The sequence below is a fragment of the Cervus elaphus genome, chromosome 2, assembly GCF_910594005.1.
Source record: "Cervus elaphus chromosome 2, mCerEla1.1, whole genome shotgun sequence".
NCBI classification, from domain to species: Eukaryota; Metazoa; Chordata; class Mammalia; order Artiodactyla; family Cervidae; genus Cervus; species Cervus elaphus.
Genome location: NC_057816.1, coordinates 38229079 through 38256190, shown reverse-complemented (window position 1 = coordinate 38256190; position 27112 = coordinate 38229079). Strand labels below are relative to the sequence as shown.

At 38.3% G+C, this 27112-nt stretch overlaps 1 protein-coding gene across 31 annotated transcripts in view; it reads left to right on the top strand.

The window, feature by feature from the left end:
* Nucleotides 1-27112, top strand: part of DLG2 (discs large MAGUK scaffold protein 2) — a 2231561-nt gene that overhangs the window by 1428971 nt on the left and 775478 nt on the right. For all 31 annotated transcript variants that reach the window (XM_043918879.1, XM_043918871.1, XM_043918860.1 and 28 more), the window contains one exon: nt 26495-26545. In XM_043918879.1, the coding sequence (XP_043774814.1) occupies nt 26495-26545 (51 nt within the window). The remainder of the gene's footprint in view (nt 1-26494; nt 26546-27112) is intronic.

Below are 27112 nucleotides of genomic sequence, written 5' to 3'. Positions count from 1 at the left end.
TTCTGAACACGATGTTCATGTACTTTGAGCCATTTATCTAGACACCTAGAGAATGTTCATCTCCATTTTATTTTCTGTTCATCCTTCAAGACTGTGTAAGCATTGCAATCTTGGAAAAAAATTTTCTTGGATACCTCCTTTGCTCCAGTCAAGGCTGTGTGTATCATCTGCAGACTCCCACAGTACCATCTGTCCACCTTTATCATGATCCTTTCCGTATGGCGCTGCCTGTATTTCACACCACTTTTTTAAGATTTTTGAAAATTTAAGTCATAATACTTTAGCATTGATCATTCATTGGTCCTAATATTAGTACTGACTCTGAACCTACATTGTTCAACATCTCCAGAACATGGTAGGCACCTGAGACATATATGAGTGAATGAATAAGCAGATTTTATTAATGGGCTTCATAGCCCATTAATACTATTACTTAATAGTATTACTATCAAGTAATTAATACTTAAGTATTAAGTAATACTTAATACTATTACTATGCCATTAATACTAATACTATTACTTCATTGCCCATTAATACTAATACATCTTACTATTCTTGGTTCAACTTTGAACATGGTGAAACTTCAGTGACACTCAAAAAAATTTTCTAAGAGAGCACTCAAAAAAATTAAATTCTTAATTTTTAATCATTTTATGAATGATTGCTGCCAGCACACTCAAGGCCTTGTTTCAGTTTTTCTTTTTTTCCCCCCTAATAATTCTGCTTTTTGGCTTAAGGGGCTGCTCATTTAAGGGTGTTTTTTTAGCAAAAGAATAAACATGTGTTTGTCAGTACTTCCTTGATGGACAAGTAGGATGAGCAGAAGGGAATATTGAAGGAGAGATGTGGCTTTGGGGTTGCAGTTTTGAAGCCAATTTGATGGGGTTTTTTGTTTGGTTTCTTTTTTTTTTTTTTTTTTTGGTTTTTTTAAGGAGTGCATCTTGTCTTAAGTTTTCACTCCAGTATTAGCTCAGTGGGAAAACATTTTCTTGCAAAACTGATGAAAATTTGTTGAAGTTCCCATTTTTTCAGTGGGAATCCTGAACCAGGAATCAAAAACTATAAATGGCCACCCCAACTTCCTAACCTGTTCCCTGGACTTGGTCAAGGTACTTAACCTCTCTAAGCTTCAGTTGCTTCCTATATAAAGGGCTAAAATCATTTCTTATTTCATAAGATGATGTATGTGAGAACACCTTGAGATATTATTATGAAAGATGATTTATTATTTGAAATGTGTCTGAAAGTGAGAAGTTGAAAATTTTAAAGTGTATAACTGCTTTGTTTTTAAGTCCAAGTGGCTTTCTCAAGAGCCCGAAAGCATTTTCCGGCTCTAGTAACTAAATTGTTGGCCGGACAGTTCATTCTCATAAGAATAAACTGTTTGCATATTTGGATACTGGTAAGTTTATAGGACTGCACGTTTAAAATGACCAGAAACCAACAAAGTAATTGTATCCTAGTTAATCTGGGGAAGGCTGAATGCTGTGGACATTCTGCTATGATTTTAGGCAGTAGTGGTTACACTTACAGTCTGTCTAGAGATCTCTTCTAGAGAATACATGCCATGTTGCCAAGGTAATTGACTTTATGTTGAGTACTTTGTTATTTTTTTATCTTATGTTTAAAGTGGTTTTATATATATATATATATATAACTAAGAGGATATCAACTAGTAGCTTTAAGTAGTCTGAAGGCCTTTACTGTGACCCCTCCATTAAAGGTATCCATCATGGACTGTAACAGGCAAGCAGTGTAAAGCAGTCACCATTCTTTTTCCCTAGAACGATGTTCACATAGGCAGACTCTGCTGACGACATACCAGGTTGTTGTTACTTAGTCACCAAGTTGTATCTGACTCTTTTGCAGCACCATGGACTATAGCCTGCCAGGCTCCTCTGTAATGGAATTCTCCAGGCAAGAATACTGCAATGGGTTGGTTGCACTTTCCTTCTCCAGGGGATCTTCCCAAACCGGGGGTCAAACCCACTCCTCCTGCATTGGCAGGCATATTCTTTACCACTGAGCCACCAGTGAAGCCTGGCATACCAAGAATACTTAGCAAAAACAAGGGGAAAATTCCTTTAAAGTTAGACGTAGAAAAAATAGGTTATTGGTTTAAGATGTATTTTCTCTTTTGGTTTTAAGGTGCCCGAATTCCAAAACAGCAATTGGGTGAAATAGTCCTTGGTCAGGTTTGATTCATAGCTCAAATAAGAGAGAGGCATCTTTTATTCCTTGTGATGACAAGGGACAAAATCCATACAAGTTTACCACCTCTGAATCTTTCTAAGCCCCTTGATTTCGAAGAAAATTGACAAACCACCCTCAAGAGGCCTTTAAAAGTGAATGCGTGCTCTGAAAATGGGAACTGCATTTTATCTGTCTTCTTTTGTAAGCCTAGATAGCTGGAAAAGTATTATAAAGATAATTAATATAGTAGGAATATACCAGCTCAGTTCTTACCAATTTTTAACTAAGAAAGAATGCTATCATTTTATCACATTGTTTCAGTTGAAAATATCAACATCTTAAGATACGTGTGTGTCTAATATATATAATTTTATACCGGTATGTGCATATATACACATATATGTACGTATCTCCAAGGATATTTACGGGTCTTTAAACCTCAGTTTCAAATGAAGTAAATGCTTTTGCAGGTCTTTAAACCTCAATTTCAAGTGAAGTAAATGCCCATAGCACTCACCGTATTTCTCTCTATTTACAAGGATAAAAGCAAGTTGAAATAAACAACAGTGGTACTTAATTCTTTTCAGAAAAGTATTTCTCAATAATTACTATTCATACTTACAGCTCTGCTACTAGCAGGTAATTTTAGCTCCCAGTCACTTACTTAAGCTTATTTATTTCTGTTTCGAAAGTAATTTTCCAGCTTTAATGCAATTCAGCATAGCACTGCTATTTTAATGAAGCTGATGATGCTGGCAAATTGATTACATAAATAAACTGTTTACAAATTCATTCTCTATCATTTTAATTTTATTTGGAGCCTGTAACTCCAACCGAGTATATAGGTAGAAACGGTGATCTTAGACAGTATATATTTACTACCTAACAGATGTACAGTTCTGTGAGCCCCTAAGGCTGATTTTAAAAATGTCTAGAAACGCTCCCAACCTGAAAGGTTTGGATCTGACAAAATTCAGTTTAACATATATTTATTGAATACCCACTGTCTACCAGATGCTCTGCTAGGCACTGTGTATAGAAAGATGAATAAGAAATGACTCCTGCCCCTGGGGAGCTAGAAGTCTAATGGACTAGGGAAATAGACAATTGCAGTGTAGTATAATTATAATAAGTACTATGAAGATAACAATGATACAGATTCAAATAATAGTGGAGGATTTTTATATCCATGTTCATGAGAGGTATTGGTTTGTAGTTTTCTTATCTAATACTGTCTTTTTCTGGTTTCTTGTTTAGAAAATATGTGTATTCAGGTTTTCTTTTTTGTTTTTTTGTGAATTTTGGCAGATTTACTTTCAAGGAAATGGTTCGTTTAGGTTAACAAAGTTGGGGGAACAGAGTTTTTCATAATATTCCTCTATTATCCTTTAATGTCCATGGGATCTGTACTGATATCCCCTCTTTCCTTTCTGATATTTAGTAATTTGTATCACCTCTCATTTTTTTCTCATTTAGGCTGGCTTGGTGTTTGTTGATCTTATTGATCTTTTCAGGGAACTCTTTTACTTCTGTTGATTTTCTCTATTGATTTCCTTTATTCAATTTCATTTTCTGCTTTTTTTTTTTCTTTCTTGTCTTGTCTTTGGTTGTTTTTCATTTGATTCACTCTTCTTTATCCAGTTTTCTAAGGTGGAAGCTTAAATTATTGATTTTAGATCATACTTTCTTTTCTTATATGTGGTCAGTGCTGTACATTTCCCTCAGAGCACTGCCTTTTTGTTCATTCCTCACTCACTAATTTGTGTCTGACGCTTTGCGAGCCCGTGGACTGCAGCACACCAGACTTCTCTGTCCTCCACTATCTCCTGGAGTTTGCTCAGATTCATGTCCATTGAGTCCATGATGATATCTAACCATCTCAACCTCTGCTGCCCCTTTCTCCTTTTGTCTTCAGTCTTTCCCAGCATCAGGGTCTTTTCCAATCACTCAGCTCTTCACACCAGGTAGGCAAAGTATTGGAGCATCAGTCCTTCCAGTGAATATTTGGGGTTGATTTCCTTTAGGACTGACTGGTTTGATCTCCTTGCAGTCCAAGAGACTTTCAAGAGTCTTCTCCAGCACCACGATTTGAAAGCATCAGTTCTTTGGCACTCAAGCTTCTTTATGGTCCAACTCTCACATCCATATATGACTATTGGAAAAATCATAGCTTTCACTATATGGACCTTTGTCAGCAAAGTGACATCTCTGCTTTTTAATACTGTCTAGGTTTGTCATAGCTTTCCTTCCAAGGAGCAAGCATCCTTTAATCTCGTGGCTGTAGTCGCTTCAGTGACTTTGGAGCCCATGAAAAGAAAACCTGTCATGGCTTCCACTTTTTCCTCTTCTGTTTGCCATGAAGTGATGGAACCAGATGCCATGATCTTCGCTTTTTCAATGTTGAGTTTTAAGCCAGCCTTTTCACTCCATTCCTTCACCCTCACCAAGAGGCTCTTTAGTTCCTCTTTGCTTTCTGTCATCAGAGTGGTGTCATCTGAATATCTGAGGCTGCTGATACTTCGCCTGGCAATTTTGATTCCAGCTTATGATTCATCCAGCCTGGCATTTTGCATGGTGTACTCTGCATAGAAGTTAATGAGCAGGGTGACTACACACAGCCTTGGCATCCTCCTCTCCCAATTTTGAACCAGCCCAGTGCTCCATATTCAGTTTTAACTCTTTGTTCTTGACTCTCATACAGGTTTCTTATGAGACAGGTAAGGTGGTCTGGTGTTCCCATCTCTTTGAAAATTTTCCATTTTGTTCTGACCCACACAAAGGCTTTAGCATGGTCAATGAAGCAGAAGTAGATGCTTTTCTGGAATTCCCTTGCTTTCTCTATGATCTAACAGATTTTGGCAATTTGACCTCTCTTTCCTCTGCCTTTTCTAAATCCAGCTTGTACATCTGGAAGTTCTTGGTTCACGTGCATCCAATTAATCTTGTTAAGTTGTATTTTTATTTTCAATTTGTTTCAAATATTTTAAGATTTCTCTTGAGATTTTTGTTTTCCCCTGTGTTATTTAGAAGTGTGTTGTTTAATGCCCAAGTATTTTAGGATTTTTCCATTTCTACGTCTGGTTTTGATTTCTAATTTAATTCCATTGTGGTCTAAGAACAGACATTGTATGATTTCTACTTTTAAAAAAAAAATTTTAAGGTGTGATTTATGGCCCAGAAAGTAGTTTATCTTGGTAAATGTTCCATGTGAGCTTGAGAAGAATGTCTAATCTGCTGTTGCTGTGTGAAGTAGTCTGCAGATGTTAATTGTATCCAGTTGATTAATAGTGCTATAGAGTTCAACTGTGTCCTTGCTGATTTTGTGTCTGCTGAATGGTGCATTTCTGATAGAGGGATGTGAAAGCCTCCAACTGTAATAGTGGATTCATTTGTTTCTCCCTGAATTCTTATCCCTTTTCCCCTCACTGTTGCTAGGGGCACACACACTAAAACTTGTTAAGAACTTCCTAGTGTACTGATTTCTTTATAATTGTTTAATGCACTTCATTATCCCTGATAATTTTCCTTGCTCTGAAATCCGCTCTAATTTAATATAACTACTATCAGTTTCCTATGATTAGTGTTAGCATGATATATTTTGTCATTGCTTTACATATGGGCTTCTCTCATGGTTTAAATGGTGAAGAATCTGCCTGCAGTGCAGGAGACCTGGGTTCAGTCCCTGGGTCAGGAAGATCCCCTGGAGAAGGGAATGGCAACCCACTCCAGTGTCCTTGCCTGGAGGATCCTATGGATTGAAGAGTCTGGCAGGCTACAGTCCATGGGTCACAAAGAGTTGGATACAACTAAGCAACTAACACTTTCACTTTCTTTCATTTTTATTTATATTCACTTTCTTTCACTATATATATATATATATATATATATATATATATATATATATATATATTGAATATAGTCTTCTTGGTGGCTCAGTGGTAAACACTATCCCTGCCAATGCAAGAGACAGAAGAGACCTGGGTTTGTTCCCTGTGTTGTTGTTATATGTATTCACACACACGTAAAAATGCATAGTTGGATATACTGTTGATGTTACTATTTTGAATAGTTATCTGTTAGGTCAATTAACGGAGAAGGCAATGGCACCCCACTCCAGTATTCTTGCCTGGAAAATCCCATGGACGGAGGAGCCTGGTAGGCTGCAGTCCATGGGGTCGCTAAGAGTTGGACATGACTGAGCGACTTCACTTTCACTTTTCATTTTCCTGCATTGGAGAAGGAAATGGCAATCCACTCCAGTGTTCCTGCCTGGAGAATCTCAGGGACGGGGGAGCCTGGTGGGCTGCCGTCTCTGGGGTCACACAGAGTTGGACATGACTGAAGTTACTTAGCAGCAGCAGCAGCAGATCAATTAAGAATAATAAAAATAAAGTGAGTTTAGTTACTTGTTTTACTTATTTAGTCTCTGATGCTCTTTCTTTATGTAGATCATTTTTCTGACCTATATCATTTACCTTCAATCCGAAGAACTTCTTTGAACATTTCCTGCAAAGCAGATCTGGCCATACATTTCCTCAATTTTTCGTTTTTGTCTGAGAAACTCTTTTATTTTTCTTTACCTTTTGAAGGATAATTCTACAGAATATGGAATTCTGGGTTGTGTGTGTGTGTGTGTGTTTCCTCTCTCAATGTTTAAAATATTTCTCTCCATTCTCTTCTTGTTTGCCTGGTTTCTGAGGAGAAGTCATATAATTAATTAGGTGATTAATTTTGCTCTTCTGTAGAGAAGGTGCTTTTTTCCCTCCAGCTTCTTTCAAAATTTGTTTATCTTTGACTTTCTAAAGTTTGTATATGATATGCCTAGGTTTTTGTGTTATTCTCAGAACTTCCTCTGTCTGAGGTGTGATGTCTGGCATTAATTTGGAAAAACTTCCCAGTCATTATTGCTTTTAATATTGTTTTTGTTCCTTTCCCTGTTTCTTCCTCTTCTGAGATGGCATGTATGTTACATCTTTTTTAGGTGTCCCACTGTTTTTGCATATTCTGTTTGGTTGATTTTTTTTAAAGTCTTTTGTTGTTATTGTTTTTCAGTTTTTAAGTTCATATTATCGCAATTTTCAAACTTAGAGATACTTTCCTCAGCCATGCCCTGTCTACTAATGAATCCACCAAAAAACACTCTTCATTTCTGTTACAGAGGTGATTTTCATCACTAACATTTCTTTTTTGGACATTTCCAAGAATTTTCATCTCTTTTACATTTATTCATCTGCTCTTGCATGATATCTACTTTGTCCATTAAACCATTAAAAATATCAATTATTTTAAAATATTCGTATTTTGGTAATTCTGACATTCCTGTCATATCTGCCTCTGGTTAATAGTTGCTCAGTCTCTTCAAACTATGTGTTTTACCTTTTATTATGCTTTGTAATTTTTTTGTTGAAACGCATGATGTGCTGGGTAAAAGGAACTGAAGTAAAGAAGCCTTTAGTGATGTGGTGGTAAGGTAACAGAGGGAAGGCATGGTGTTTTATATTCTTGTGACTTAATTTCAGTCTTTTAGTGAGCTTGTGCCTCTGGGCTGTGAATGTCACCAGTGGTTTTCAGCTTTTCCCCCTAGGCTCCTGACTGACTAGTGGGTGCTGAAGTTGGTGTTTCCCTTCCTCACATAGGTTAGGCAAAACCCTAGCAGGTTAGGCTTGGGTAAAATAGTTGTCATACCTGATTCTGGTTCATAATTGGTAAATTAGATTATCCTGTGGGTAGAAATGTGCTTTAAATTCAAACAGTTTACAAATCTGTCTGAGATTTTATTTTCTAATAGATCCTATTATGATTGCCCTGTGTAAATGCAAGCCCTCACATTCATCCTGAGATGTGTAGATGGCTAGGACCTTCTCCAGTTTCTACTGCATCTGTGGATCGCTTTGCACATGCACTCAGTCTTCTGTCTGGCAGGGATCATTTGGACCTATCAAGGCTTGCCATGATTTATTCAACAGATTTTCCTATTATATTTCTAGCTAGTCTGGAGTCTTTGCATGTGTGCTAAGTTGCTTCAATCATATCCCACTCTTTGCAACTCTATGAACTGCAGCTTGCCAGGCTCTCTGTCCATGGAATTCTCCATGGAAGAATACTGGAGTGGGTTGCCATGCCCTCCTGCAGGAACTCTTCCCAATCCAGGCATCGAACCCATGTCTTTTCTGCTTCCTGCATTGGCAGGCAGGTTCTTTACCACTAATGCCACCTGGGAAGCCCAGAGAGTCTGTGGCTTTCACCAACCAATATCGCTAGCTTAAGTTACTACAGTGTTTAATTTTTCTAGTATTTACCACCAAAATCACTGTTGTTATTTAACAACATGCCTGATTATGAGCCTGGTGGCTCAGAGGATAAAGCGTCTGCCTGCAATGTGGGAGACCCAGGTTCGATCCCTGGGTCGGGAAGATCCACTGGAGAAGGATATGGCAACCCCACTCCAGTATTCCTGCCTGAAGAATCCCATGGATGGAGGAGACTGGTGGGCTATATATATAGTCCATGGGGTCGCAGAGAGTTGAACACGACTGAGCGACTTCACTTCACTTCACTTCTGATTATGAGACTTTCCCATATGCTGCTCCAAAGAAGTTGATTTCCTATGACAGCAAACTTCTAGTTTGCATAGCTTTTCCTGCCCTTGTAAACTATTATGCCCATAGAATTTGGGGGAGGAAATGTATAAGAGTAGTCCTAGTCTAGAACATCAGCTTTCCACTGTTGCTAACTCAGGTTCCTGAATCAAAGTTGTTTTTGTTTTTATTTTTTTCTGATTTTCTATATGCTTTTAGTCAGTTCCCAGAGTCCAAAAATGGCTATTTTTGGCAGTTCTGTTTTTAAGTTGTCCTGGGGAGAGGATTTGCTGAGCACCTTTCTCCACCTTTCTTTAATGATAATGGATAGTATAGTAACAGTTACATTTAGTATGTCTCAAGCTATTGCTCCAAGTATTTTACTTATTCTTTTCATTTATACTAATTCACTAATTCATTCAGTCTTCACAACCCAATGAGATTAAGAACGCTGATTTACAGATGAGGGAACTGATGCAGATATCTCACATCTAGAAACTGACAGAGTCGAACTTGGAGGAAATCTGGCTCTAAGTAACTTTGTAATCTCTATGTTTGATCAACTGGAGTATCTATAGTATGTACGCTTGAGCACTGTGCTATACTTCTTTGTTAATTAAAAATCCGGACACCTCTATTGAAGTAAATATAAATACTGTCTGATTTTACTGAGGAGGAACTGAGACTGTGTATCTTTTTAAAGTCACAAAGGTAATAGGTGGCCAGTTTCAGGTTAGAATCCATGTCTGAGTGAATCTAAAGCCAGAAGCTTGTAGAAAACACATTCTACTTGTTGTTCAGTTGTTACGTCATGTCTGACTCCTTGTGACCCAGTGGACTGCAGCATGCCAGGCTCTCTTGTCCTTCACCATCTCCTGAAGTTTGCTCTAACTCATGTCCATTGAGTTGGTGATGCCATCCAACCATCTCATCCTCTGTCACCCCCTTCTCCTCCTGTCTTTAATTTTTCCCAGCATCAGGGTCTTTTCCAATGACTCCATTCTTAACATCAGGTGGGCGAAGTATTGGAGCTTCAGTTTCAGCGTCAGTCTTTCCAATGAATATTCAGGGGTAATTTCCTTTAGGATTGACTGATTTGATCTCTTTGCAATTCAAGGGACTCTCAAGAGTTTTCTCCAGCCCCACAACGCAAAAACATGAACTTCAGCACTCAGCTTTCTTCATGGTCCAACTTGCACACTCGTACTTGACTACTGGAAAAAAACATAGCTTTGACTGTACAGATCTTTGTCAGCAAAGTGACTGTGGAAAATTCTTAAAGAGATATCAGGCCACCTTACCTGTCTCCTGAGAAACCTTTATGTGTGCCAAGAAGCAACAGTTAGAATTGAACATGGAACAACTGAGTGGTTCAAAATTGGGAGAGAAATACAACAAGACTCTGTGTTGCCACTCTGCTTATTTAACTTCTATGCAGAATACATCATGTGAAATGCCGGGCTGGATGAATCACAAGCTGGAATCAAGATGGCTGGGAGAAATATCAACCACTCAGATATGCAGATGATACCACTCTAACCACAGAAAGTGAAGAGGAGCTAGACCTCCTCTTGGTGAGGGTGAAAGAAGAGAATAGGGAAAACTGGCTTAAAACTCAACCTTAAAAAAAAAAAAACACTAAGATTATGGCATCTAGACTCTTTGCGACCCCAGGGACTATACAGCCTGTGGAATTCTTTAGGCCGGAATACTGGAGTAGGTATTCTTCTCCAGGGAATCTTCCTAGCCCAGGGATCAAACCCAGGTCTCCTGCATTGCAGGCAGATTCTGTAACAGCTTAGCCACAAGGGAAGCCCAAGAATGCTGGAGTGAGTACCCTTTCCCTTCTCCAGTGGATCTTCCCGACTCAGGAATTGAACTGTGGTCTCCTGCATTGCAGGTGGATTCTTTACTAACTGAACTATCAGGGAAGCCCTAGTCACTTCGCTTCATGACAAATATAAGGGGGAAGAGTGAAAGCAGTGACGGATTTTCTTTTCCTGGGCTCCAAAATCACTGTGGCCAGTGACTGCAGCCATAAAATTAAAAGACACTTGTTCCTTGGAAGGAAAGCTGTGACAAACACAATCTGCAGTCTGGGCAAAGGATCTGCACGAATACTCTGTAGACACAGGGAAATGACATAAACCTAACCTAGCCTTTGTGTCAGAAGGGCTAGGGAAGGAAGGGCAGGGTTTATGGTAGCATTAGTTATCTGGAAAGGGAGAAGAATGAGGTTTTTTGGAAGATAAGTATAAATTACAAAGAGAACACATGGCAAAAAAAAGTCATCCTAATGTCATTAAGAAAAATGATAGTGTGGTAAAAATATAATTTAAATTTCCCTTCATAACTTCTCCCTTCCTACCAACTGCCTTCAATCCTTGGTGCTTCCCAAACAGGATTTACTGTCTGATTAATTGATATTTGTTTACTATGCTTAAGGTATTTATGGAATGTATTTATTTTAGTGTAATTGGATGTTCATACCCTTTTGAGTATTCTTGTTCCAAGAGGAAAAAAAAGAAAAACAAAAAACAAAGCATCAGCAATAACCTTTGGTTAATCACGATACACTGTTTAGAGCTTCCAGTTACCACAGTGCTGGGATTTTTAAAAGCCCTGGGGACTGACAGTCAAGGGTCCAGAGATAGAGATTTGGTACATCCAATGTGCAGCCCAGAGATCCCTGTTGCGGCTAGCTGTTGTCAGCAGCAACTTCGGTATACATAACCACTTCTAAACTCCAGGATCCAGTCTGGGAAGCACTGATACCAATGTAGAAACTTGAACTTTAAAATTTTCTTTGAAAAAAAAAATTGATAGGTTTCTATTTGATCTAAGTTAATTGAATCTCACAAAGGAAAGAGGGTATCTCAAGTCCTCTGTGTGAATATTGAACACAACTTAAATGTAGATAATTTTTATACAATTTCCTACAAACAGTAGGTGTTAATCTCTGTACCTACCCTTCTCCCTCTGCCTCCAACACATGCATGTGCCTATACTAGTTTCTCTTTAGAAGAGTGAATAGGCAGGATTTAAATATGCCTACACAGACCTTGGAAAAACTTCAGAATAATTATAGCTAGTATTTTTGAGAGTTTACTAGGTGCTAAACACTAAACTTCTACAAAATTATGTCATTCAATTTTTGTACAACCCTATAAGTATAATTGCCATCTATTTTGTAAATAAGAAAGCCAAGGCTCAGAGAGGTTAAGTAACTCACTCAACGTTTTATAGCTAGAGTGTGAGAGGATCATGCTGTTTACCCAGACAGCTTGACTCTAAAATTCTGGCTTCTTCTCACCATACTAAGTCATTTTCAACTCTCAGGTTGAAACGTGCAGAATTGCAGAATTGTTTAAGTTAAAAACAATTAAACATCAACAATTTCATATAATTCAGCCAGGTTATCTCTCACTTTTAGAGTAAAACCTATGCATGTAGCATAATGTCATGGAATCAGCTCTAGATTCAGAGTCCCAAAAACCTAGGTTTATATCAAAACCCCAACTGAGCAATTTCAAGCAATTTATCTATCATCCGTGGGCTATTTACCCATCTATAATATTCAAATATTGATATTGACCCACCTAGAATTGATACAAGGAGCAAATAATAATGTATGTGAATATAGTATGTTAATGATTAATACTGTTGTTAGCATACTCTGAAAAAGGTTACATATAGACAACTTGAAACCTTCCAGGTTCCATATTCTATCAGCTGGCAGGGTGGTGGGGCGAGGAACAGCATTAATAGTCAGTTCCCTGTCATAATCCTAAGGTGCCTCATGCATGTGCTCAGTCAGTAAGTCATATCTGACTCTGAGACCCCATAGACTGTAGCCCACCAGGCTCCTCTGTCCATGGGATTTCCCAGGCAAGAGCATAAAAATGGGTTGCCATTTCCTTCTTCAGGAGATCCTACCGACCCAGAGTTTGAACTTGCATCTCCTGTATCAGCATGCAAGTTCTTTACTGATGAGCCATCTGGGAAGCCCTAAGTGCTTCAGGAAAAGTGAAATAACAAAGCAACAGAATGCTCTCCCTTAGCATCTGATCCAGAGAGATTGATCTGACCTTTCTTGTTTGTTTGTTTTATAACAAGTGAACCAAAGCATTTCCCCAGAATCACAGAACTTAAAAAACTTCTTCATGTGATCTTGATGAAAGAGCAAATGAATTAGCAGAGTGATAAAGTGCTGTAGCTCTTTTCCAAGGTTATGAAGATACTAACGTACTTTTGAAATCAGGTTAAAAGAGATCACATGAACTAATAAAGAAGGTAGGGAGAGTCACTCAACAAATATTTGTTGATCGATGGATTGATGTTGAAGGATGCTGAAATTGTGATATTCAGATGAAAAAGGGAGACAGCTTATTGTTAGCAAGCTTTGAAGTCAAATGATTAGAGAGAAATTAAAGCAGGTTCATTCCTTTGCAAACTGACAATGGTAAGTAGGACTTTTGAATACAAAGAGATTTTAAAAGATCCATGGCAAATAAAATCTCTTAACATAAAGTGCAATTGATTTATTTCTTCAATAATTATGAAATGACTGCTGTGGGCGCCACAAGAGAAAAAAATCTAAATTACAGTGTCTCATCTGATCAGGAGGACAGTATATCAGGAAAGATAAAGCACAATGTGAAGAACTGTACTATAAGGAAGACCACAGGTACAGTGAGAGAAAGACTGAGGTCTGGATGACCAGGGAGAAAGATCAGTGGTTTAACATTAAACTTCCCTTGATTCAAGCTCTAGGTACATCCCATTCTTTCCTCTCTCCTTAGAACCTCTCCTTTAATTTTCTTCCACAAGTTTGGATTGAGCATATGCTTCCCATTACTAAGTGATGAGAAAGATGAACAAGATGGTCCCAATTTATGTCACCTATGACTGTGTTCAGGCTTCCCTGTTGGCTCAGACTGTAAAGAATCTGTCTGCAAGGAGGGAGACCCAGGTTCGACCCCTGGGTCAGGAAGATCCCCTGGAGCAGGGAATGGTAATCCCCTCCAGTATTCTTGCCTGGAGAATTCCATGGACAGAGGAGCCTGGCGGGCTAAAGTCCATGGGGTTGCAAAGAGTCGGACATGACTGAGTGACTAACACTTTCACTTTCCCTTTATGACTGTAAAACCTTGGCGAAGTTGCTTAGCTTAGAAACCTGGCTTTCTCAATAGTAAAAGTAACATTAAAATGTCTACCTCCCAGGATTCTATTTAATTATTAGATCAGTTTATCATAGTGCCTAGCATGTATTAGATACTTAAGAAAAGGAGCAGTAGTTGTCGTACTAATACTAGTAGTCATAGTAGTATCATTATTGCTGCTAGCATGGGGAAGATGAGTAGTGATTTTCAGAAGATTGATAAGAAAAGTCTTTTTGACTTTATAGAAGTGACAGCCTTTGGCTGATGTAAATGGAAGTGTCCCATATCCCCAAATAGCTCTATGGGGATAAGGACTATCCCTAGGACCTAACTTAGTACCTGGGAAATTCTAGGCATTCAAAGCTTATTTTTCTAAATTAATATTTTAATAAGCATACAATAAATGTATTTATGGTGGAGGTGCAGCATGACATGCATGAATACTGGACTGGGTTGCCATTTCCTACTCCAGGGACTCTTCCCCACCCAGGGATAGGAACCCATGTCTCCTGCATTGGCAGGCGGACTCTATACCACTGTACCACCTGGGTGGTCCATTTATGATAGAGTGTATGGCATTAATAAAGATACCAAAGAGAGGATGTATTTTATTTAAGTTTAGTTACTTAGCTAGAAAATGTTTTTGAAGATAAGATCTAAGATCTGTAGCTAGACAAGTAGGTTGGGGACAGCTGGTAGATAGTCTGGAATGTTCTTTAAAGATAAAGAAAAATTAAAGCTGCTCATGCAGTAAAATTACATGGTGGAAATGTTGCTTTTTAGAAAGAAAAATCTCAAGGGATGTGAACATTAGATTGATTTGAAAAAATGATAGAGACAGAAATATTTTTAGCAAATTATATCAATGATCCTAAGAAACTTATATTCTAAGCCTTAAAATAGGGTGTTGGGTATGAATAAGAAATACACAGAATATATATGAAAAAGAGGATTCTCTTTTATAGGATTCTCTCCCTATAGGGAGTAGGCTGGAGAAACTGATGGTTATAATTAGGCAAGATGATTAGTTCTATTTCAGATTTATTGAGACTGAGGTGATACTAGGGCATTTACTTCAAAAAATCAAGTTGAGTGAGATGAAAACTCAGGTAAAGATTATACAACAATAAGGGCAGATATGAATACTCATATCTGTCAAGAGGAAGGGAAATGGATATAATTACATTGGACGGAGAAGTAGGAAGGGGACCAGCAAGAATATCAACTATGTGACAAAAGGGGAATTTTAAGTTACACTCCAGATTGTCAAATACTGCTTGAAAACCAGGAAGGATGAAAGCTAGGAAAAAATCAGTTTATTCAAATATGGAACTTTGTTGACCCTCAAGAGCTCAGCTTTTCTGTGGTGGTGGAACACAAACAAGATGGCAGGGAATTAAGGAAAGAAGGTGAAGATGAAGAAATGGATAACTGATAATCTGCTTCACACTGTAGTTGTCATTATACCCAAATATAAAAAAAAGTACCCTCAACTATCTGCTAACATCATCATATTTGTAAAATCTTATATTGTGGTTCAGCACTCACTCTGTTTCTGCTTTTTCTAAATCTTTTGGGTATGTGTTTTGAGCTCTTGATTCTCTTGGACACTTTGCTTGCCATTGACCAGGTGGTTTGTATTTGGGAGTGGTCAAATGTCTGGTGTATTGTGATGCTTTCTTAACTGTTATTTGATTATGCTTTGAATGTCATTTACTGCTCTCAGAGAGCTTCCCTGGCACCTCAATTGGTAAAGAATCTGCCCGCAATGCAGGAGACCCAGGTTCAGTCCCTGGTTCTGGAAGGTCCCCTGGAGAAGGAAATGGCAACCCATTCTAGGATTCTTGCCTGGAGAATTCCATGGACAGAGGAGCCTGGTGGGCTACAGTTCATGGGGTCATGAGGAGTGAGCATGTTCAAACTTACGGAGCATTTAAACCCCAATTAACAAAAGAGCCTGCATCAGACTGCAGCCAAATGGAAGAATTCAAAGCACCTATTATTACACCATCCAGCAAAACATGCGAAGTAAGGGAGCAAAGCTGGGAAGAAATGTGCCATTTCCAAACCAGAGGCAAATCCAGTTCTGAACTTAAGTGACTATATTTTTCCTTTTATACAGAAACCTTGAATCAAGACAACTTTGTACATATAAAATGACTCTTCACACATGTAAGAATCTTAAGCTGTCTTCCTTGATTTCTCTTGACAGAAATACCGTGAAAAATTATCGCATTTTTACAACTAAAAAGTCACTTAATCTGTGGTTTCTAATTAAATAAAAAAGATATATAGTAATTAGTAAGTCTGTGATCACTTTTCTAGCCCCAAATTTCTGTGTTATGAAGTCGTAATGACAAAGGAAGAGGAAATGACAAAATAAGAAGAAAACTTTTAAAGAATGAAACAGATTATAAGATACTGTTTTTTTTCTATATTTGGTGAAACCAATGATTTAGCAGGTGCTAGTGGTAAAGAACCTGCCTGCCAATGCAGAAGACATGAGAGATGGGGTTGTGATCCCCTAGATCTGGAAGATCCCCTGAAGCAGAGGGTATGGCAACCCATTCCAGTACTCTTGCCTAAAGAATCCCATGGACAGAGGAGCCTGGTGGGCTATGGTCCATAAGTCTAAAAGAATCAGATACAACTAAAGCAACTTAGTACATGATTTAGCAGTTCACTGAACTCAGAAGTTTGTCTAATTAAGATTATAACTTTAATTTGAAATCAGAGCCTATTGGTAAGAACACATTCAGGTAAATAAGAATAGTTATCTTACCAAAATTAGAATCTTAACTAAGAATATCAGCAGTTATTTCTGTAGTTTGTGAGTTTTAATTAAAAATATGAAGTTCTGTGATTGTTACTGTTGTCCAGCCACTTAGTCGTGTCCAACTCATTCTGGTCCCGTGGACTACAACATGCCAAGATTCCCTGTCCTTCATCATCTGCCAGAGCTTGCTCAAACTCATGTTCATTGAGTTGGTGATGCCATCCAACCATCTCATCCTCTGTCATCTTCTTCTCCTCCTGCCTTCAATCTTTCCCAGCCTCAGGGTTTTTTCCAATGACTCAGCTCTTCCCATCAGGTGGCCATGGTATTGGAGCTTCAGCTTCAACATCAGTCCTTCCAATGAATATTCTGGCTTGAGTTCCTTTAGGATTGACTGCTTTTATCTCCTTGCAGTCCAGTGGACTCTCAGGAATCTTTTCTAGCACCACAATTCAAAACATCAGTTCTTTGATCTCAGCCTTCCTTATGGTCCAACTCTCACATCCATACATGACTAATGGAAAAGCCACAGCTTTGACTATGCGGACCTTTGTCGGCAAAGTGATGTCTCTGCTTTCTAATATGCTGTCTAGGTATGTCATAGCTTTTCTTCCAAGGAGCAAGTGTCTTTTAGTTTCATGGTTGCAGTCACCATCTGCAGTAATTTTGGAGCCCCCAAAAAGTCTGTCACTGTTTCCAGTTTTTCCCATCTATTTGCCATAAAATGATGGGACCAGATGCCATGATCTTAGTTTTTGAATGTTGAGTTTTAACCCAACTTTTTCACTCTCCTTTTTAACCCTCATCAAGAGGCTCTTTAGTTCCTCTTCACTTTCTGCCTTTAGAGCAGTATCATCTGCATATCTGAGGTTATTGATGTTTTTCCCGACAATCTTGATTCCACCTTGTGATTCATCCAGCCTGACAGTTCTTGTGATGTACTCTACATATAAATTAAATAAGCAGGGTGACACTATACAGCCTTGATATACTCCTTCCCAATTTTGAGCCAGTCCATTGTTTGATGTCTGATTCTAGCTGTTGCATCTTGACCTGCATACAGGTTTCTCAGGAGATAGGCAAAGTGGTCTGGTATTACCATTTCTTTAAGAATTTTCCACAGATTGTTGTGATCCACACAGTCAAAGGCTTTAGCATAGACAATGAAGCAGAAGTAGATTTTTTCTGGAATTCCCTTGCTTCTTCTATAATCCAACAGATGTTGGCAATTTGATCTCTGGTTCCTTTGCCTTTTCTAAATCCAGCTTGTACATCTGGAAGTTCTCTGTTCATGTACTATTGAAGCCTACCTTGAAGGATTTTGAACATTACCTTGGTAGCATGTGAAGTGAGTGCAATTGTACATTAGTTTGAACATTCTTTGCCATTATCTTTCTTTGGGATTGGAATGAAAATTGACCTTTTCCAGTCTTGTGGCCACTGCTGAGTTTTCCAAAGTTGCTGGCATATTGAGTGTAGCACTTTCACAGCATCATCTTTTAGAATTTTTAATTGCCAGCTGAAATTTCATCACTTCCACTAGTTTTGTTCATAATAATGCTTCCTAAGGCCCACTGGATTTTACACTCCAGGATGTCTCGCTCTAGGTGAGTAATCACACTGTCGTGGTTATCCAGGTCATTAAAACATGTTATGTATTCTAATTTTAGCTTATGTTGCATATTTGTAAACCAATCTCATTATAATTGAATAGTATTCATAAAATAACCAGATACATGCTTTAGATTAAAATAGATGCTCACTAAAATTTAACCAGAAAATTTTTTGCTTACTGCTATTTAAAGAAAGAATATTAACACTTAGACTAATGGGTATAATGCTTAGCAAAGATGAATTACAACAGCTTATAAGTGACAGAACTGCAATTGGAATTTGGGACTTTTAGAGTCCATCTTCTGAGCTTTTAATTTCTCTGTAATAATTCCTCTTAAAATGAAGAGCAGATACAATTTTAGGCAGTGGAAATGGTCTGGAAGGAGGGACATTATTAAAGAAAGTGATGGACAGCTTAGTTGTGTGGGACAAACCTCCAGGCTTTGTTTAATGATGCTGTCATCCTGATTAGAGCTTCCATGCTGGTTTATTAGCTATCACTTTTTTAGTGCTTGTTTTTCATCCATTCAACAGAGATATGTAAAGTTCAATGTGATGTAGATAATGACTATCAGTCTTCAGTTCTTTCTTTTGGATTGAGGGTAGAGCAAAACTCTCCCTATTTTCCTTTTTCAAAGGTAAAGAGCTACCTTTTGTTTCTACTGGTGGACTTGAGATCTTTAAGAATAAATGGGGAAGGTGCTGAAGGTGACGTCCTTGAGTGGAGCTAAGGAGACCAGCTGATCCTGCCAGCTAGTTTCCTTCCTGATGCTTACAAGATCAAGGAGAAGGGACATGCCTGAAGTACCTGGAGATTAGGGAGATATTAGCTGGTAGGATTATGGGTTGTCGACTGGGATCTTTGGAAGAGAGAATTAATAGAAAAGTCCTCAGTAAGCCCTTAAGTCAAGGTTGGGTGCACCTTGACCAAAGTGACAGGCAAAGTAAATATGATTTCAACAGTAGATGGAGAGGAAAAGCCCTGATGTGAGAAGGTCAGAGCAGGGAGCAACCCCAGAGATCATCCATCTGCATGAGAAAATTGAAGCACCGTGACCTTGCCAGGGTTACCCAGCATGTTACACCACAGAATCAAGACTACAATACAGGTCTTAATGATGCTCAGGCCAGTGCTTTCCCTCACAGAGCATTCTGAAGGGGTTCCTGCTGTTCCCTATGCCCTAGGCTCATCTCTTTCCTTCCCATTCTGATGGACATCTGCCTCTGAACACGTTTGGTTCATACCACCTCCTCTATGAAACCTTTTTCGACAGCCTCTAGGTACAGTCACACGTCCCTTCCTTTATGTGGTCTTTACAACTGCTATAATCAAGGCATTAACACAGCAGTCATATCACTTTGTTGCCTGTTATCATTCATTAGTCTCTCTCTGCTAAGAGTGAGTTCTTTGAGGACAGGAGTCATATCTCATTCATGCCTGTCTCTCCATGGCTTATCAAACCTAGCACATGGTAGGTTCTCAATAACTGTTAGATCATGTTTTAATTCACATATTCAGTATTTAAATTAGAACTTACTAATTTAACAGCATGCTTCCCTGCTGGCTCAGATGGCAAAGAATCCACCTGCCGGAAATGTGGGTTCTATCCCTGGGTCAGGAAGATCCCCTGGTGATGGGAATGGCTAGCCACTCTAATATTCTTGCCTGGAGTATCCCATGGAAAGAGGAGCCTGGCAGGGTACATACAGTCCATGGGGTCACAAAGAGTCAGACATGACTGAGCAACTACCACTGACCACTTCATGCATGTGTATAAAAACTTTCCCAAGATGGAGAGAGGAATTCAAGCCTTATTTGATAGGAAAAGACTGCAGTTAGGGGCTGCCAAGTAGAGAAGAATTCAGTAACAATGCAATTTTTAGAGTTCTCATGTGACTTGATTCTAAAGATTCTTCTAGAAAGATACTATGAAGAAGGCATGGTGCCAGAAGCTACAGGGGTACCAAAAAAAAAAAAAGAGTAAAATAAAGTCTTGTATCCCTATGAAGATGGAGATACAAAGAATGCAATGAGATCCACCTTGGGAAAGTGAAAGTCACTCAGTCATGTCCAACTCTTTGTGACCCCATGGACTATACAGTCCATGGAATTCTCCAGGCCAGAATACTGGAGTGGGTAGCCTTTCCCTTCTCCAGAGGATCTTCCCAACCCAGGGATCAAACCCAGGTCTCCCGCATTACAGGCGGATTCTTTACCAGCTGAGCCACAAAGGAAGCCCCAGAATACTGGAGTGGGTAGCCTATCCCTTCTCCAGGGGATCTTCCTGACCCAGGAATTGAACTGGGGTCTCCTGCATTGCAGGAGGATTCTTTACCAGCTGAGCTATCAGGGAAGCCACCCTTGGTACAGTGAGTGCCAGTAACAGAGCAACATGATGGTCAAACTGGGCAAGAGAATATTAAAAAGAAAACACAGAGAGTTCCCTGGGAGCCCAGTGGCTAAGACTCCAAACTCACTCCCAATGCAGGGGCCCAGGTTCACTCCCTGGTCAGAGAGTTAGATCCCAAATGCCACAACTAAGTCTGCATGCTACAACTAAAGACCCTTCATACCACAGTGAAGATCAAAGATCTCCTGTGCCACAATGAGAGAGGAATGAATAAATATTCAATATTTGATCAAATAAATCTTGTGACCCTGCAGATTGTTAATCCAGAACTCATCAGAATAACTCTCACTACTGAATACCTACTATGCGCCAGGCAGCTAAGATGTGTTCTCTCATTTATTCTTCTCAACAGTTTCATAAAGATAATCATGTGCTATTGTAACCAGAATTTCTCTTCTTATTTTTAGACATTTTGATAGGTGTGTAATTATCTCATTGTTTTACCCTGCATGCACATATAGCTGATTCACTTTGTGGTGCAGCAAAAACTAACACAACATTGTAAAGCAGTTATATTTCAATTAAAAAATAAATTTTAAAAAAGATACACAAATGGCATAAGTATATGGATAGATACTCTTTATTTTTAAGCCAGTTGTCATAGATACCTTTAAATTATTGTTGAAATTCATCACTCAGCTTTATATGCTAAAAACTAAAAGATTGAGCTAAGTTTTATTTCCTGTATTATAATCACTTATTAAAATGGGCAGAATTAGTCCATTACTGACATATTCCATACTACTGAGGAATCAAATATGTATACACAGCAAATAATAAACAGATCTGTATAGCTCTTGCATGTGGCAACAGAGGGGCTATGGCTCAAATTCACTTCTTTATTTTGTATATTAGATATCTCACGTCTGTGAGGTTTTAATGTTTGTGTGTGGTACCTCTGTAAAGACTGTATGTTTCTTGAGAACAGGAATAATATACTAAAATCTTTATTTTCTCAGTGCCTCTCACATCCCTTGGCACATCATGCAAGCTCAATACTTGTTCGTTGGGTAGAGTTGCTTTGTCCTAAGAAGTCAACACTTTGATATTTGTGTTTCAGCACTTGTTTTAATATGTGATATGGGGATGTATAAAATTCATTCATCTGACATTTTAGTATGCTGTTAGTTTCAATGAAATTACACTATAGACACGAACAAAAAATTCAAAGAAATCGTTACTTAAGATTCCAGTTAAAGAACATTAAAACATGGAATAGTTCACATGTCTTATTCATGAAAAACCTCTTTTCAAGAGATAAAAACAGATCTCAAATCAAATTATATTATCACCCAGACAGGTGGTTACTATAGCACTGAAGGGAAAAAAAAGAAAAAGCAGTGAAATTAACTAAAGACTGTTGGGGAGAGAAAAACATATATAAAGTATTCAAAGTTTATGAAATTAGAATTTTAAATACCAAGTTTGAATTTGAATAGGTTATGCTCTTGTCTTAACTTCCATCTGAGGCCAGGAAGGCTAGATGCTCAGAACAAGACAGGACAATGTGTGGCATCAATTTGGTTTTCCAGCCACCCTGGAAACCTACCGGCTGACACTCCATAACCATTAGGTTCAGAAAAATCAAGTATCCGAACAAAAACACATTTCAGAACTGGGAACTTCCATCTACTTTACTGACCCTCCGTGTCTAGAAAGCTGCCAGTCCTCTCACTTCTCCAGGTGGAGAGACGATGCTGGTTGAGGTCAGAGCCGGAGCTGAGTTAACCAGAACCATCTCCATGCATCTGTACAGGCTGCAAACATCAGTAACATAAAACATTACCAGGGTGCTTAAATCTCACAGGAAATGTTGTTAGTCAAGAAAAAAATTGTATTTTGCAGCATTTTCCAGGAAGAATGTTATTTGTTGTTGTTTAGTTGCCCAGTCATGTCCGACTCTTTTGTGACTCCAAGGATTGGGATTTTCCAGGCAAGAATACTGGAGTAGGTTGCCATCTTCTTTCTCCAGGGAATCTTCCTAACCCAGGGATCAAACCAGTCTCCTGCCTGCATCTCCTGAATTGCAGGGGGATTCTTTTTTTTTTTTTTCAGTGTGTATCATTTTTATTTTATTTTTTTCATTTATTTTTATTAGTTGGAGGCTAATTACTTTGCAATATTGTAGTGGTTTTTGCCATACATTGACATGAACCAGCCATGGATTTACATGTGTTCCCCATCCTGAACCCCCCTCCCACCTCCCTCCCCATCCCATCCCTCTGGGTCATCCCAGTGCACCAGCCCCCAGGGGGATTCTTTACAGCTGAGCTACTGGGGAAGCCAAAATTGAATGCGTGTTCAGTCTCATCCAAGTCTTTGTGACCTCATGGAATGTAGACTGCCAGGCTCTGTCCATGGAATTTTCCAGACAAGAATACTAGAATGGGTTGCCATGCCCTCCTCCATGGGATCTTCCAGACCCAAGGATTGAACCCATGTCTCTTGAATCTCCTGTGTTGGCAGACAGATTCTTTGCCACTGCACCACTTGGGAAGCCCCCTTTTTTAAAAAAAATGATTTTATTTATTTTTGGCTGTTCTGGGCCTTTGTTGCTGCATGGGCTTTTCCCCAGCTGAGAGCTGGGTCTGTTCTATAGCTGCGGTGTGCTGGCTTCAATAGTTGCAACTTAGTAGTTGTGGTTCCCGGACTCTAGAGCATAGCCTCAGTACTTGTGGTGCAAGGGCTTGGTTGCTCCTCAGCATGTTGGGATCTTCCTGGACCGGAAATTGAACCAGAGTCTCCTTCATTGGCAGACTGATTCTTTACCTCTGAGCCACCAGGGAAGCCCCAAAGCGCCCCCCACCTTTTTTTTTTCTTTTTAACTAAATGGCATGTATTGTTAAACTAATTGGAAGTAGTGTGAGACCATCAAGGCAAGTTGAGACAATAGATTGTCTGTAAACCCCCCAGAAGATGACGGGAGGCCCTTCCTGACAGTTTTTCTTGGTTTTTCAGAGTAAAAATACACAAAGTAAAGGCTAGGAGGGAATTACTGTTCATACCTTTTGGCTCTTTACCACTCAGAGAGCACCTATTCCTCTAAGCCAGTGTGAACAAAAAGCATTTAAAGACGGTTGAGTTGGTATACTCCTCTGAAAAGTTATTTGTGCTGCTTGTGGTCCAGTTGCCCAGTCATGTCCAGCTCTTTGTGACCCTGTAGACTGTAGCCTGTCCATGGAATTTGCCAGGCAAGAGTACTGGAGAGGGTTGCCATGTCCTTCTCCAGGGGATCTTCCTGACCCAGGGATCAAACCTGCATCTCTTGCATCTCCTGCATTGACAGGTGGATTCTTTACCACTAGCTCTACCTGGGAAGCTACTAAATGTTCACAAATGTCACAGTCCACTTTTATAACACTTATGTTTAAAATGGAAGCATTCTTAGTTCTTTCTATTTCATTCTTTTCCCCAAGGTCTTTGCCAAGGGTCAGTGTAGGATTTCCTTTCTTAGGGGTCCTCAGGCAGTGTAGATTGTGCTCTCTTAGTGATGAAGCAGTAAACTCTAGAACCTCTTAAATATCTTTCCTGTTATTCCATGTTTTAAATGCTCCTCAATTAAAGCTTGAAATATTGTCTCACCTATGCTAAAATCCTTTCACTCCTTTAGAATTTCACTAGATCCAGTTGTGGTCATGGAATATTTTCTTTTAAAAGGAAGGTTACATCCCCACCTGGATGTCATTTTCCCTTCCTATAAAGAGATCCTGGGTACTATTGAATTAGGCAAATGACATTGCTTTCTTAGGTTGAAAACTAAAGACCCATGGAATAAATGTAAAGCCATCAATAGTTCATATAGCTGTCTGGGGAACTTTTGAATACAAACTTGGATGTGTATAAATAATGCTTCTAGGATTTATAATTCAGCGTATATGATCATACAAATATTAAGCAATATTTTGGTAGACCCCCAACTATGCAATGTATGTCACTAAAATATTCTTATCTTTTATGCATTTCCTAACAGAATGTTCACCTCTGATATTTATTATCAGAGGCTTGTTGTTTTCTTCTCTTTGAATTTTTTTTTTTTCCCACCACAGTTTGCAGCACTTTAGTATTCTGAAGGGCTCCACTCTAGAGAGCACTGAAGTGAAAAAAAAGCTTCATGGAGCCATACTGTGAGAATTAAAACACATTACATTAACCCAGCCTTTGCTTTCTGACTTCCCTCTGTCAACTAAAAACAGTTTTGGAAAAAAAAAAAAAGACAAAAAAAGAATTAATATGGGAACACACATACAGGGAGTTTGAGCTTTGATTTTTACATGTGAAAAATAAAATTTAAAAAACTGTAAAGTTGCTAAACCTTAGTGCTAACATCATCAAGTTCTCTTCCCTGAGTCATTAAGTTGCTGAAGCCCAGAAAATCAAATTTGGTTTCGGGCTGTTTGATAATGTAGTAACACAATAAAATGTGATTCACCAATTAGCTCATATAATTAGAAAATCAAAAACATGCTCTAAGTGACTGGTGGACACATATAAGTAAAGTCTATTGTTCTTTATATTTGCTGATTATAGTTATGATTATACCTTCAGTTAATGATACCATATTCAAATTCCTTATGGAAGAGAACCCACAAATGCCTCTGTTTATAAATCGAGTAAATAATTTACTTAGTTCAGTTATTCATCCATTCACTTTTTTTCCCTTCTTTTTTTTTTTTTTTTTTGGTCAGGCTCCACTAGGTAATGTGACTGCCTGGTCCTTGCCTCCATAAAGCTCTTAATATGCAAGAACTATGTTTAAATTCTTCTAAAGAAGGGACAGTAAAGTAAAATTAGAATTTTATAAAAATCATAGATTTTTATTTGAAAATTAGTTTTTTCTCACTAATTTCTAAATGTTAATAATGTTGCTGAGACATATTCTAACAACAACCAAAAATAGCCAATTCAAGAATTTCCTTGCTCAGAAATTTTGCCTGGCTGAGAAGATCTGTGATAGATAAAAGTGAGAATTTAATATTTGTTAGATTATTTTAAAGTAGCTCTTCATGTGTTCTGTATTCATGTCACTTGAAATCTAAGTCATATGTTATATGTTGCCTGACTATATTTAACATGTGTTTCTCTCTCTAAGTTCGAATCAATTTAAGGGTTGGTTTGATGGTTAAAATGGTTTCTCACTAGGAATTTCAAGCATGTCCTGGTTTGTTCCTTTCTCATTGCTACTGAAGCCATGGTTACATGGCTCAGGGCTTCTCAACAAATATAACAGGAGGATAATGGGGATAAATTACCCGAGCTTGAACCAATAAAGAGAAGGCATTCTTTATCTAACATGGTCATTCTTAATGCTGTTTTACAGCCAAAAATATAATATGGTTGTGTTGCCCTTACCACTGATTTTTAAGGTCATATTTTAGAATCTATCCATAGAAAAATTGAGAGATATTAGGAAAAAATTTCCCTTGTAACTGTAACAATGACCCTAGATGGCTTTCTCTTTGTAAACTCACAGTACATATTTTATACTGTTTTCTCTCCCCCAAACATCAAGAAATTTTGAAGGATACAGTGAGTGTTTTTTTGTTGTGTTGTGTTGTGTTTTGTTTGTAGAGTCTCAGTCATATTTCAGAATACCTTGAACTATATTTCATTTGGAAGAGAACATACAGTCACAAACATCAATAGAGTGTGGTTTATTCATAGCCAGGATGCAATTTAACCCCCTAATGTTATTTAAAATGCAGCTCTCTCCTCCTCAAAATGTATTTAATAGTTTTCTTTATTTTTTTTCCTATTTACAGGTCAATGGGACAGAAATTGAATATGAGTTTGAAGAAATTACATTGGAAAGGGTAAGAAAAAATCCAATAATCCAAAACCCTAATCTTGCATTCCACATTCTGCTTTCTAATGGGTTGTCTTGGGAAAATATGCAAATGTGTATTATACACACACTCACAATGAAAATATTAATGAAATGTTTGCAGTGGAAGGCATGGAGACAAGCTGACCAACCTACCTGAATTTTTCATTATGTATAATGCATGACTAGGATTTGGAGAAATGAATAGGGGAAGCCAAGTATTCAGTGAGCTTGTGTGATGTGAAAGTGAAAATGTTAGTTGCTCAGTCGTGTCTGATTCTTTGTGACCCCATGGACTCCTCTGTCAAGAATACTAGAGCAGGTTTTCATTCCCTTCTCTAGGGGATCTTCCTGACCCAGGGATCAATACTTTTTTCCTATTGTTTTCATTATTAATCTTTTGCTATACATTTTAAGATATGTTATACTGTATTTTCATTTATGTGATATTAATGTGATCTTCTTAACTACCATTACCATGCTTTTTCTTTTTTTTTTTTTTTAGTTTAAAATAATATGTATGGATTTTAAAACCTCCCTCATAGAGAAAAGCACA